We start from the raw sequence: 14,848 nt of genomic DNA, 5'->3' as shown, positions 1-14,848 counted from the left end.
AATAAACATCTCAACCATATTAATAAACATTTCAACCACATTAGAAAACAGACCACATTAGAAAACATCTAAACCAAATCTGTGTGTGACAAATGTTTTGGTGTGCCCTGGTACACACTAAGACAGATGTTGATGGGACACTAGTTGTACACTGGAACATGCCTGCCGTGACAACTGATTGGTTGCACTGGTAAACACTGAAAGATTTCATTTTGTTCTGTCTTACTCTATTCTTTTATATTCCTTTATTTTCTACTCTATTCCTTTATTTTTCTGTTCTAGTCCTTTGGAATCTATTCTTTTATAATATATTCTATTCTTTTGTATTCTACTCCTTTGCTTTCTATTCTATTTTATTGTATTCAGTAATTCTAATTTAAATCGAATTCGAAAATGATTCGAATAGAATTAGAAAACAATTTGAATTTAAAAAAGATTTGAATCAAATTTGAAAATGGTTCCAATTTGATATTTGTTATTTCGGATTAGTTTAAATCTGTTACTATTGAAATTCGGAAATTCAGATACATCCAAATTTCCAAATAACAAATAATTCATCCAAATATCAATTCAGAACGAAACACACTGCACATGTCTAAAGCTCGTCTCTTGATCAATATTCTGAAGCTCAGAGTGATGCAGTTATCCCTTCAATACTTGAATTCTTGACTGTGAGGTTACCTGCCCAAGATTAAGTCAGAGAGTACCATGACAGTGGCTTACATCAACCCTCAGGTAAGAACAGGGATTTTTGTAGCTCAAAGAGAAGTGGATATTTTTATCACTTTGGGAGAACTTCACATTCCAACCCTGTTCACCGCACACATCTCAGGTGTAAAAAATTGAAAAGCGGACCTCCTCAGTCAATGTCTGGAATTAGGAGAGTGGTCTCTTCACTCCAAGACATCTGTTATAGGTGGGGGACACCAGACATTAACCATCTGGCTTTAAAGATCAACAACAAACTGAGCAGTATAAAACAGCAAAACAATTATGCCAAAGATAAATAGTAAATGCAACAGCAGACACTATTAGAAAACCCAAGGCATAAATACACATATATATATACAAAATGAGGTGACCACCCTTCTACAATAATGGAATGTGTGGAGAGTGTACCTAAAACCATTTAATCATAACTGAAAATATTGCATCAAAACATTTATTTTCAACATCAGACAAATAAAAGTCCTCTTGTGATATAAAAAAAAACATCAAAAATGTTCATCCGTGTGATTATAATAAATACAATTTGCATAAAAAAATCATAAACATAGATCTCCTATTGTAAATTAATAAAAAAAAAAATCTTGTGATTATATAAGTGCAAAAAAGTGTGTACTATATTGAAAGTTCCTCCATAGCAAACTGAATATGCTGAACGGATACGATTCCATTGGACCGATATTGGATGGCTTATGCTGCCAATAATTTTGTTATTTCACAGCGTTTTTTTGGGTGAGTAACCAGTTTTCCTGAATAGTGGAGGACACTGGGTGCTGAACTTTGTACAATAAAGGTTTTACATGGCACATATGAACTTTATTGAGCACCTATGCACTTTTTTCATGAATTAACTTTTTTAAAATTAATTAACTCATTCAGTTCAGTTTTTATATCACAAGAGGAACTTTATTATTTGTCTGATGTGGAAAAAAAATGTGATGCTATATTTTTGCCTTACAACAAATACCTTTTCTTGGAATGGATCTTTCTATCTACTCTTACTATTGCTTTGCAACAAAACTGCATAATTAGTGTAGGAGGGGTTATACTATGCTGTCTTTACAGCTTTTGTTTGCCAATGTCCAATCTTCTGAAGACAACAGCATAACCCAATGCACCTGAATACTTCACCCAATATCCCTTAATGTACTCCAAGAAAAGGATTTGATGATTGTTTGAAAAACCTATTATTTTTCAACTTACCAGACCTTAGATATAGTGGCTGCATTAGTTTTCCTTTTTTTCAATGTACATACAGTTTATAAAAGTAGAGGAAAATAACTGTTTATCTTGACAGCATCTCAGAGATCTTGTACCATTCTGTGTATTAAACTCATATCTCAAACAATGTTGTCAGTTTTCCAGCTATGTTCTATGAACTACAGAACATCTTCTACCTATGTTATGAAGATGAGGAAAGAGGGAAAGTGGTTTGTAGTCCAGATCAGGAGAGCCGCTTTGGGGTAGCAACACTACTTCATAAATACAGTACAATTAGAGAGCATTGTCACATTAGGACAGAGAGTATATTTCTGGCAAAGTCACCAGTAACAATATAGACAAATAAACATAGAAAAATAAATAAAATTTTGCTGCCACATCCAAGACTGGTAATTTTTTTTTGTTTTGGAGTTTAGATATGCTTTATTTAATATAATTGGCCAAATGATTAGCATTGTTTACAGTATGTTTGCATGCTTTCATTACATGAACAACACGTGCTGTGCTATTCTGGAGATTTTAATTGCTTTCTTTGTAACATTAGTGAAAGAACTGTTGTCTGCATAACGTGTATTCAGACTCATTTTTTTGTTTAGAACGGAGTGGAAGTTTTAAAACAACTATCATGTTTTTATTGTTTTTTTTCTGTTCCCTCTGGAAACATTCACCCTCTCTGATTGTTCTGGTGACCATTGTCACTGGGGTAGAAAGTGAAAAGAAATCAAAAGTTTACAGTTTTCTCCCAATTGGGACACAAATTTGTATTCTGATGACAACTGTAAGAGGGGACTTCGCCTTACTTGTGTATTTTACATGTGTATTTTACTCTTACTTCTATGTCTCCAGAATAGGCAGTACGTAGAAATCCCCTCAGTAGGGACAGAAGTAAAAATTAAACTTATAAAAATTTGGGCTTGATATAAACTTTAAATGACATATGGTCTGCTTGAAAAAAATGTACCTTGGTTCTTTTAGGAGGCAAGGAACACGGAAAATGATGAAGTAGATGGAAGTGTGATATCAAGATATAGAAGAAGAAGAGGAGTCAAGGTTACTGGGAGATACATTCCTCCTTTAGAGTGGGAGAAGGTAAATGCATCCCATTCTGTGAGTTCCTTGAATAATTCCAACTTTGAAAAGGTATATGATGATCTGGAAAATTATTTTCAAGCATCTGATATGTCTACTAAGCTACTTCTCAAGAATGATGGACAAGGTTCTACGCAAACAAATCACAAAGGAGACAACACATGTAAAACAGAACAAGAAAAACAAAGAATGGAACCAGTGGCATCTACACAAGCTTTTAGGAACATGCCTCAAGAAAAGATAAATGATAAAAAAACAGATGATAAAAATGCAACAGAAAAATCTGATGAGGATGTGTTACCTTGTGGTTCTGCAATACCTAAAGAGACATTAGAAGAGCTGAAATTGTTTCTTAAGGAGAGTCCATTAATTCATCATAGAAACAAACAAAATCCAAAAATCAACACCACCGTAACTCACATACATCTTCCAAAATGCGTTGAAAGCATAAGAGAAAAGCCTGGCTTAACTTTTGAAACATTTCGGCCACATATGGAAAAAGACAACCAGAAGCAACAAGCTGCAAACGTTTTTGAGGTAAAGCAAAAAGATGAGATGCTAATTGATCCAATGTTGCCAGATCCAACACGCTCACAGAAAGATGAGAAAATTGTACATCCCATACAGACATTTAATGAAAACCAGATATTAATACCTGCTCAATTAAGTTTTGCCGCTGAATTCAAGTTTGAACCTCCAGAAACTGATTTTAAGGGTAAGGATAAATTTCAGCCCATGTATAAGAAAATGTTTGTTGCGTATAAAAATATAGTGGTCATAAAAATCACATTAGGTGAAGGCTGTTTTAAGTCTGGGCTGTATGCTATGAAATGTAAAAATGGGGTTAAAGAAAGTATTCAAAATTAATCTGTACTACATTTTTACAAAGAGAAGCACTGGCTAAGTCAAGAGAACCACAGTATACTGACTATTAACCAAAACATTTTCTCATGTGCCTCCTCTGACTTTCTTTTGATTTGTTAATAAAAATAAAACAGGGTAGGCTTTTATGGCTAGCAAATGTAATATTAGCCTTCTTGTGATGCAGCTCTTTACTTAAAAAAAAAAGATGGAGTACAAGGTCATTTTAAAGATGTAGGTCAATCTTAGATCAGTGATTGCTCCTGGCGACACATGGCCAGCAGCAATATTTATAGAGCAGATGCTTTCATTTAACCAAATAGATTTGGTTCCTCACTGGCTTGGAACATTACCAAATCTCACTCGATAGAGAGTGAACATTGAGGTACTGATATTTTGCTGGTCTGATTAGCAAAGGCATGATTCCAAAAAATCTTTTTTTGCTGCTTCTAGGATCACATTGTGAAAATCACTACAGGAAAAGTTTGGAACTAATGATTGTGTCAGGTCACCTTGAGGCGAGGTGACAGATGCACACCGTAGGGATCAGGAGTGCACCGCAAGGTTGTGGACCCTACGGCTGACTGCTGCGGATGGGAGACAGGTCCCACCGGGGTTAGAGCGTAAGATTCCCTGGGGCGCGGAGTCTAAGAGCCAGCAGGTGTTCACCAGAGCCTCGAGTGGTGAGGATGGACTTGGCTGCAACTGGCTCCAGGTCGCGACCCCCAGGGTCCCCCAGCTCACACCCACAGTAGGCAACAGGAGGATAGGGATGGTGAGGGACAAAGCCAAGGTCGGGGCCACAAGCAGACAGGAATAGTCAGGGACACGCCAAAAGGTCAGGATCACAGGCAAACAAGGATAGTCAAAGACACGCCAAAGTCGGTAACGGAATAACAGCAGAGCACACGGCAGGTAACAAGAAGCTAACACACAAAGGAATACACAATGGTTGATCAGCAGCGTTGGCCTGCAGTGCACAGGTTAATATAGAGCTCCCTGATAGGAGCTAGGGTGGAGCCATGCCAGAGGATGGATTACAAAAGCAGACAGGTGAGGGTCGGCTGGTCTCTAGATGAACACATGGGAACAGGTAAGCAGACAAACTATTGCATAACCATGACAGATTGAAGTCTATATCTGGATCGGCTAATGTTGTATGTTTCATGCTCTTTGGATCCCAAAATGTTCTGCACTTATGAAACTATAGTGTGCTTCCTTCCAACTCAGACAACATTTTACTGGACTGCAGACAGTGCCTGTACATCATAAAAAGAGGAATAATCACTTCCTAACATTTTCAAAAGTCTCTGTATACATTTACAAGCATTTCCCATACTCACACTCGGTCATTATCCCTCTGAAGTCCAGTGCCAAGTATCTAGTTATATCAAGCGTTGTTCAAATCTTTCACACAAGTTGCAAAAAATAGCATGTTTAGAACCCTAGGTAAGCCCTAGGAAGCCTAATAGAAAATAGTGTGACTAAATGCTGTAAAAGCTGCAGCCGCATTGTGATGAATGTTTTGAAACATTTAGGGTCAACCCTACTGCTCAAAATGGGCAATAAATTGTACATCACATGTCTCTAAATGAAACAGTTTGTGAATGTCATTGCTCAGTGCTAATTTTCATTATTCCCCAGTGCTTATTACTTTGACAAAAATCTTCATTGTTCTTATGAATTGCCATTTTCTTTAGTGCTTATTGTGTTTATGTCAATAATTTTACAGTGCCTTGAAATAGTATTCATACCCCTTGAAATTTTACACATTTTGTCATGTTACAAAAATGTAAATGTATTTTATTGGGATTTTAGTTGATAGAATAGCACAAAGTGGCACATAATTGTGAAGCGGAAGTAAAATTATAAATTATTTTCCAAATTTATAAAAAAAAATATTTGAAAAGTGTGGGGTGCATTTGTATTCAGCCCCCCTGAGTCAATACGTTGTAGAACCACCTTTCACTGCAAATACAGATGCAAGTCTTTTTGGGTATGTCTCTACCAGCTTTGCACATCTAGAGAGGGACATTTTTGCCCATTCTTCTTTGCAAAATAGCTCAACCTCTTTCGGATTGGATGGAGAGCACCCGTGAACAGCAATTTTCAAGTCTTGTCAAAGTTTCTCGATTGGATTTAGGTCTGGACTTTGACTGGGCCATTCTAACACATGCAAATGCTTTGATCTCAACTATTCCATTGTAGCTCTGGCTGTATGTTTAGTGTGGTTGTCCTGGTGGAAGATGAACCTCCACCCCAGTCTCAAGTCTTTTGCAGACTCTAACAGGTTTTCTTCTAAGATTGCCCTGTATTTGGCTCCATCCATTTTCCCATCAACTCTGACCAGCTTCCCTGTCCCTGCTGAAGAAAAGCATACCCACAACATGATGCTGCCACCACCGTGTTTTACAGTAGGCATGGTATGTTCAGGGTGATGTGCAGTGTTAGTTTTCTGCCAGACCTAGCGTTTTTCTTTTAGGCCAAAAAGTTAAATTTTGGTCTCATCTGACCACAGCACCTTCTTCCACATGTTTGCTGTGTCCCCCACATGGCTTCTCGCAAACTGCAAATGGGACTTCTTATGGCTTTCTTTTTGCCACTCTTCCATAAAGGCCAGATTTGTGGAGTGCACGACTAATAATTATCCTGTGGACAGATTCTCCCACCTGAGCTGTGGATCTCTGCAGCTTCTCCAGAGCTACCATGGGCCTCTTGGCTGCTTCTCTGATTAATGCTCTCTTTGTTTGGCCTGTCAGTTTAGGTAGACGGCCATATCTTGATAGGTTTGCAGTTGTGCCATACTCTTTCCATTTTGGGATGATAGATTGAACAGTGCTTTGTGAGATGTTCAAAGCTTGGAATATTATTTTATAATTTAACCCTGCTTTAAACTTCACAACAGCATTATCCCTGACCTGTCTGGTATGTTCCTTGGCCTTCATGGTGCTGTTTGTTCATGAAGGTGCTGTTTGTTCATGAAGGTTATCTAACAAACCTTGGAGGGCTTCACAGAACATCTGTATTTATACTGAGATTAAATTACACACAGGTGGACTCTCTTTAATAATTAGGTGACTTCTGAAGATAATTGGTTGCACTAGATTTTAGGTAGGGGTATCAAAATAAAGGGGGCTGAATACAAATGCATGCCACACTTTTGAGATATTTATTTGTAAAAAAAATTGAAAACCATTTATCATTTTCTTTCCACTTCACAATTATGTGCCGCTCTGTATTGGTCTATCACACAAAATCCCAATAAAATACATTTACGTTTTTGGTAACATGACAAAATGTGGAACATTTCAAGGGGTATGAATGAATACCTTTGCAAGGCACTTTAATTACCATTTTTAAATATTGACCTTTCACTATTTATTTTACCAGTTATTTTTTCAGTATAAGTGCCTTTTTTTTTTTTTTATCAGATTATCTACCTGCCAGTAGTAAAGATGCTGATCCGAGTGGCGATGGAACTGAGGATTCTTTTAGCTTAATTACCCTTGTTGAACGTATAAAGCAACAGATTGCTAGGGAAGATATACGATTTGTGCGGTTTGAAGCTACTGATCTTCATGGTGCGTCAAGGTCAAAAACCATTCCTGCACGTTTTTTCCAGGTAAATTTCATAGGTATTTGGGTGTTTTCAGATCTTCAGTCTATCAGAAAATGATCTCCTTATGCACCTTTCACATTTCACCGGTGATTTAACACACAATGAGGGATGAGCAAAGGTGTTAACCCCATCTTGCCAGCTTGTGATCTGTGTATAATATATGTACATATGTATTTATGTATGTATGTAGGTACAGTATGTATGTATCTATATATCTATCTTTCTAATCTGCTTTTTTAGTGTGCTCCATATTGGTCAGCACATTATCCTCTACTAATCACAACCCTTGGTTTGTGTGATCACGGACATCAGGGCCATCTTTAATGTTCATTGGACCCTGGGCAAAAATTTTCTTGGGGGCCCCCTCCTCCCATGCAATTTTGCTATCCACCTGCTCTGAGACATTCAATAAATATCAACTAAACTTAAAATCAGTTTACTATATCAGATCAGGCAGTGATTGCAATTGGTTGCCAGAGGTTACAGCATATCATAACCACTTACTGACTGGTTGCTAGAGGTTACAGCACACATTACGGCTCACTGATTAGTTGCTAGAGATTACAGCACATGATTTCTACTTGTTGACAGAACATCATCTCTTCACTGCAGTGGGGCATGATATACATATGAATGCCGCTGGCCTCAGCTATTTACATATGAATCCTGCTGCTATTTACATATGAATTCTCCCATTATTTACATATGTATGTAAATGATCATGTACAGATGTACGCAGGGGATCACGGACATATGTGTGCAGATAATCATTGGGAAATGTGATTTTACTGTTACATATGTGGGGGACAGATGTTTTTACTATGTGGGGACATGTGTTTTGCGGACGTGTTTTGGGGACATGTGTGTTTACTTTGTGTTTTTTACATTGTGGGGACACTAGACTGGTGATCAGTGAGTAAAAAGCTGTAAAAACAGCTCATACTCACTGATCACCAGCTATCTGCAGCGATCTGCTCTCCTCTCCTTACCGACAACTTCTGTGTGGAGAGGAAAGAAGAGCCAATTGCCTAGCAACCGGCTCTGTATTTACATCACAAGATGGCTGTGATTGGACATGGCCATCATGTGATCAGGAGGGCCAATCACAGAGCCCTCCTGCCGATCCGAGATGCGCCATGTCCGGGTGACACAAGCACATCGGGATTGCGCCACTGCTCGGGCCGCCATGCGTGTGATCCCCCTCCTTCTGAAGGACATTCCTGAATGTCCTCTCAGAAGGAGAGAGTGCCCACCCAGCGTTTATATACAGTGGCTGGGTGGAAAGTAGTTAATATGGCAGCTATTGTTGTGGTATTGTCAGAAACCATGAAATCAGACTGAGACAGAAGTACATTTAAATCACACTCGTTTAATAATAAAAGTAAAAAGAACAAATATAGTCAAAACATAGCCAAAGTTCAGTAACCAGAATGGATATTTAGCCAAGCCAGAAGTCAGGGATCAAAGTAGTGGAACAGCAAGCAGGATCTGGAGCCAGAAGGGGTGTCAGCAAAGCCAGTCTTTAAACAGGAACGCAGGAGTTTCTTGTGATGTTACCAAGGCGAAGGCAGAGCTCCTCTGAACTGGACAGCTTAAGTAGGCAGGACTGATGAGCAGGATCATCAACAGCTGAGTAACTGTGGAGAGAGGTGGGAGCTGGCAATTAGCCAACAGCTGAGTGGCCAGCTCAGAGAAAGAAGGGCTAAGCCCAGCCTGGACAGTACCCCCTCCTCAACGACCCCTCCCCCTTTGGAGGACCACCAGGCTTGAGGACAAAATGTCTCTGGAAATCCCGGAGGAGGACAGGGGCATGCATGTCCGAGACCCAAGAGCGTTCCTCCAGACCATACCCTTTCCAATGCACCAGGTACTGTATGCGCCCACATAACCTACAGGAGTCAACAATGGACTGTACTTCATACTCCTCATGGTTCTCAACCTGTACAGGGTGAAGACGTGGCACTGAGGTGGTAAAGCGATTGCAGACCAAAGGTTTTAATAAGGAGACCTAAAAAACATTTGAAATACGCATATTAGAAGGAAGGTCTAGTGCGTAAGCCACTGGGTTAATCCTGCAAAGAATACCGAAAGGCTCAATAAACTGAGGTACGAACTTCAGTGAGGGAACACGAAGTCGGAGGTTGTAAGATGACAGCCAGACCCTGTCCCCAACCTGGTAGGAAGGCACATGCAGATGCCTGCGGTCAGCATGGTGTCTCTACCTATCATTAGCAAGACACAAAGCCTCCTGGACTTGTGCCCAAGTGGAAAGAAGACCACAGAGATGCTCCTCTAACGCAGGGATACTCTACGGAAACAAAAGAGTCCGGCAACATGGACGGTTGGAAACCATAATTCACCATAAACAGGGACAATCCGGAAGCAGAATTCAAGGCACTGTTGTGAGAAAACTCTGCCCACTGTAATAGGTCTGACCAGTTGTTATGATGGTCAGAAATATAGCAACGTAGGAATTGCTCCAAGGACTGATTGGCTCGTTCTGCAGCCCCATTAGACTGCAGGTGATACGCAGAGGAGAAAGCAAGCTGAATTCCCAAAAGGTTTGCCAGAACCGGTACACAAACTGACTACCCCATCTGAGACTATCACCTTGGGTAGTCCATGTAAGTGAAAGATCTCCCGAGCAAAAATTCCTTAGAAGTGGGCAACTACTTAAGTGGAACACAATGACACACCTTTGAGAACTGGACAACCGCCATAAGGATAACAGTGTTGCCTTGGGATTTGGGTAACTCCACAATGAAATCCATAGACAGGGGGGTCCAGGGCCTCTTTTCATTGGGTATGAGTTGTAGGAGGCCCACTGGAAGGGACCGTGAAGTCTTACTCTGAGCACACTTGGAACAGGCATCTACGAAGGCAGTTACATCAGCACATAGACTAGGCCACCAGAATTGTTGGGTGTGACAGACCTAGCTGGGACCAAGGCTTTTGGAGGGGACTGAATGTGAGCCTCTTGCCCACCGATTATGGGCCCTGGCATTTGGGGGAACGGTGCTCTTTGTGAGCTGTATGCCTGGGGACCCCTGAGGTGGTGTTACTTGGATTCAGGTCCGTGCCCCCCCCCCAAGACACACAGACTCTGGATATGTATTTGCCATATTAGCAATAGTGACTGAATCATTCTGTTGGGACACAAACTGTTAGATGCTAATGTCATCAACTCCAGCCACCTATCTGTTGTGTAAATGAGTCTAGTCTAAGAGACATAAAGTCGTACCCTGAAAAGTCTATCTCTCAGACAACTAGTCTGGGTCAATGATTAGATAATTAGCTCATGCTAATTAGGTTAGGTTTTAGTCATCCTGCTGTATATATTTGTGGGAGATCTCAAATAAAAGGCTATTCCTGATGTACTCCAAGACTGGTGTTGTCTAGTTCTTGGGGGTTTCTATAGCCAGATCCATTGGACTCGTGTTCCAGGACTTAGGAAGCTGTATACTGACAGAAGCACTCAAGCGGAGTGTGGGGGATAGGTTCTGCCACATTGTTGGCAAGCAGTGGGATGCTTCCTGCAGTCTGGGACATCCAAACCTCCACCTGGATCCAAGGTCCGGATAGAAGGAGAGGAGGAGAGGTACAGATACCAGCCACCATGGAAGAGGAATTCAGAAGGAGGTTGCAAGAGATGCAGCTACAGCACAGAGGACCAGTATCAGAGCAGGTCCTGCTGGGGTGGTTTGATTCTATTCGCTGCAAACTCTGGAAGGAAGCACTAGCCCATGAGCAGCGTCACCAGGGAAAAGTCCTCCTCCCCAACCAGGAAAGGTACTGGTCACAGTATGGATTGCGGGTGCTGTTTTTGGGAGAAAAATCACACAAGGAGCTGACAGCTGAATTAAGCAAGCTGGTCTTGGCAGAGATGAATCTGGATGAGAGTTACAGAGCCCTCTGGTGGCATGTATCCCAAGCATGTCCCTGGATAGTGGATGACAGCCAATGGAAGGCTTAATCTACGGCGGCCTGGGACTGTTGTATGTGAAGCTTACAGGGGACTCTAACTTTACGAGTGATTTGGAGTGGCGATTGGATGAAATCATGGATTTCAGAAAAGGGCTACTGAATGGCTCGGAAGTGCACTGGGCACTGGAAGATAAGGAATGGGAGCTCAGGAATGGGAGCTGGAGATCACCTACAGACAGCTGCTAGACTCTGCTCAGTGCCAGGGCTGGGCTCCCTTTGCCTGGAACTATCAGGAAATACCTGTTGACAACTCTGAAATCCTGGCTGAAGAGTCGGCAATGTGGCAGAGTAACAGTGGGCTTTGCCAACCTGCCCCCGCAGCTATGAACGCGGAGGTCTTATGGAGGATGCAGCAAGTGCTGACTGACCTTGATGATCCTGTTTCTGCATGGGATGATCTTGGATGGAGGAATGTGCCTGTCCAGCAGCATGCCGGAGAATCGGCAGTGGAAAATCTGGAGATTGCCATCCCCAAAGCCGAAGTGCTGACAACAGGACAGAGCTCTGAGAACCTCTGCTCAGCACTGATAGCATCTTCTGGGTTCCACGGAGACTCTATCCCCATACACCAGTTGCAGAGACAAGGGATTTGATAGACTTTTCTGCTGAGGAAAAAGAACCTGATGAGCCTCCAGCAGAAGAGCTGGTATTAGGGCCTAACTTCACTGCGCTCTGCCAAGCACCAACAGCAGTATCTGTGGAATTACAAGGAACTTCCCCAGCTGAAACGCTGGTCACTGGACAGAGGGTCCAAGACCTCTGCCCCACACCTGTGGCAGTTCCGGAGGTTCAGGGTGAAAAGGTGGCCATCACTTCCCAGCAGCAGATACAGGGGGAGAAGGGAGAGGAGGTGTTTTTTGTCCCTCCTCAACAATCGGCCAGAGTGGAGAAAGCGATCTTTCCTCCCCAGCAAAAATCCGTGCACCTAGGAGACAGTACCATAGACGTGTCATCCCAGCAGCCAGATGAGGGAACGGAAACGGAAGCAGCCAGCTCACCTCCCCAATGGCAGCTACACAGTTTGGGAGTGAAGGAATTCAGCCTCCTGCCCCAACAGTTAGCTGAAGCAGATGATGTGGAGTCCCCAGCAGAAGTGCTGGTAATAGGGGAGAGTGCTATCAAACTCTGCCCAGCACCGGCAGCAACTGTGGAGTTCCAGGGATCTGGGGCAGTGGGCTCATCTCTCCAGCCACAGATTAGAGAATGTATGGACTTAATGGACTGTTCATCAGAGGATGTTATAGATTACGCATCACCTGCTCAAGTACTTGCAGCAGGACAGAGTACTGCAGACCCCTGCTCCACACCCATGGCAGTTTCGGAGGCCCAAGGTGAGAAGGTGATGGTTCCTATTTCCCAGTGGATTTCAGAGATGCAGGGAGGAGAAGCAGACATTTTCCCTACCCAACAAGGGTTTGCGCACCTGGGAGAAAAGACCAGCGAAAGGGAGTTCCAAAAGCAGACGGCACCCCAGAATGATGACACCAACCCAGCTGACGCGCTGGAAACCAGACAGAGTGCTACCAACCTCTGCCCAGCACTGGTAATGGCTTCAGAGTTCCAGGGAGCCAGGGCGGTCGGCCTCACCCCCCAACAGTCAGCTGGAGTGGATGATATGGGGTCCTCAGCTGAAGTGCTAACAAGGCAGAATGCTACTGGCTCCTACACACAACTGCAGCTTGAGCTGATATTGGTGGATGGAACTTCAGTCTCCACTTGTATACCCCAGGGATGCTGGGTGGTCGGCCCAGATCCCCAACAGCTTGATGGAGTGAGCCCAATCACCCTGTCTACTCTCCAGTGGCTGAAAAGACTCCAGGGAGAAGGGCCAGTCCAGGCTTCTCCCCAGCGGCGGATATGTTCTCTGAGAGAGGCAGAGGTTGGCTGGGTGAGGAATACTCTGTTTGGAACAATTTGTTTGGGGTACTGTGTGGATACCAGCATTAGAGGACTGGAACCACTGACTAACTTCAGAGTCAACCCGTCTGGGGTCTCCTCCTGTGTTAGTCTCCTGCCGAAAGGGGAGAAATGTGACAGACCTAGCCAGGACCAAGGCTTCTGGAGGGGACTAATTGCGAGCCTCTTGCCCACCGATTATGGGCCCTGGCATTTGGGGGAACGGTGCTCTTTGTGAGCTGTATGCCTGGGGACCCCTGAGGTGTTGTTACTTGGATTCAAGTCTGTGTCCCCCCCCAAGACACACAGACTCTGGATATGTATTTGCCATATTAGCAATAGTGACTGAATCATACTGTTGGGACACAAACTGTTAGATGCTAATGTCATCAACTCCAGCCAACTGTCTGTTGTGTAAATGAGTCTAGTCTGGCTTGTAAGCATATTCCACACATTGTTGTTTGTGCTAATTAACCCTGTGTTTATGTTTATGGTAATGTGTATTGAATAGTCAGTCAGTGAGCTAAGAGACATAAAGTCTTACCCTGAAAAGTCTATCTCTCAGACAACTAGTCTGGGTCAATGATTAGATAATTAGCTCATGCTAATTAGGTTAGGTTTTAGTCATCCTGCTGTATATATTTGTGGGAGATCTCAAATAAAAGGCTATTCCTGATTTACTCCAAGACTGGTGTTGTCTAGTTCTTTGGGGTTTTTATAGCCAGATCCATTGGATTCGTGTTCCAGGACTTAGGAAGCGATATACTGATGGAAGCACTCAAGCGGAGTGTGGGGGATAGGTTTCGTCACAAATGAGTTGATTATTCCCAGGGTGGCCAGCTGCCTTGGGAGAATGGTAAGTCTGGAGCACGGCAGTACGGAGACTCTCTGGGACAAAGCAGCCATCACAAGGTTTCTCAGGAGGGGCATGGACCTGAGCAGCAAGCATTTTGTTACCCAAAGTTGAAGTGAGACTGGTGCGAACCGTAGCCAGAATAGGATCAGGAGGAATCACAGTAACCGGAACCAACTCCAACTTGGAAGTGGAGGAAAATTGTCGTGACAAGGCGTCAGCCCTTACATTCTTAGTACCGGGTAAGAATGAGACAATGTAATTGAAACTTGACAAGAAAAGAGCCCATCGCGCCCTTCTGGGAGAGAGGCGTTTAGCCTCAGTCAAGAATGCAAGCTTCTTATGGTCAGTAAGGATGAGAACCGTCACAGTGGTACCTTCGAGGAGATGTCTCCATTCTTTCAGGGCTAAAATTATTGCCAACAGCTCTCTGTCACCAATCTCATAATTGTACTCTGCAGGTGACAATTTATTTGGAAAAGTAGCCACAAGGATGCATAGCGCTCTCAGAGGTAGGACGTTGAGACAGAAGGGCACCAACACCAGTCTCAGAGGCATCAACCTCAAGGATAAAAGGTAACTTAGGATCAGGATGTGCC

The 14,848-nt window shown here is 42.7% G+C and overlaps 1 protein-coding gene across 2 annotated transcripts in view; it reads left to right on the top strand.

Annotated features, from left to right (window-relative positions):
• The window catches only part of LGSN (lengsin, lens protein with glutamine synthetase domain), a 78,426-nt gene that overhangs the window by 43,707 nt on the left and 19,871 nt on the right, over positions 1-14,848 (top strand). For both annotated transcript variants that reach the window (XM_077487865.1, XM_077487866.1), the window contains 2 exons: positions 2,923-3,751; positions 7,329-7,519. In XM_077487865.1, coding sequence (XP_077343991.1) covers positions 2,923-3,751; positions 7,329-7,519 — 1,020 coding nt within the window. The remainder of the gene's footprint in view (positions 1-2,922; positions 3,752-7,328; positions 7,520-14,848) is intronic.

Source organism: Lithobates pipiens, unplaced genomic scaffold (assembly GCF_037356315.1).
Source record: "Lithobates pipiens isolate NorthernLeopardFrog02 unplaced genomic scaffold, aLitPip1_a1.2 Scaffold_18, whole genome shotgun sequence".
In the NCBI taxonomy this organism is placed as follows: Eukaryota; Metazoa; Chordata; class Amphibia; order Anura; family Ranidae; genus Lithobates; species Lithobates pipiens.
This window is presented reverse-complemented; position numbering and strand designations above follow the sequence as displayed.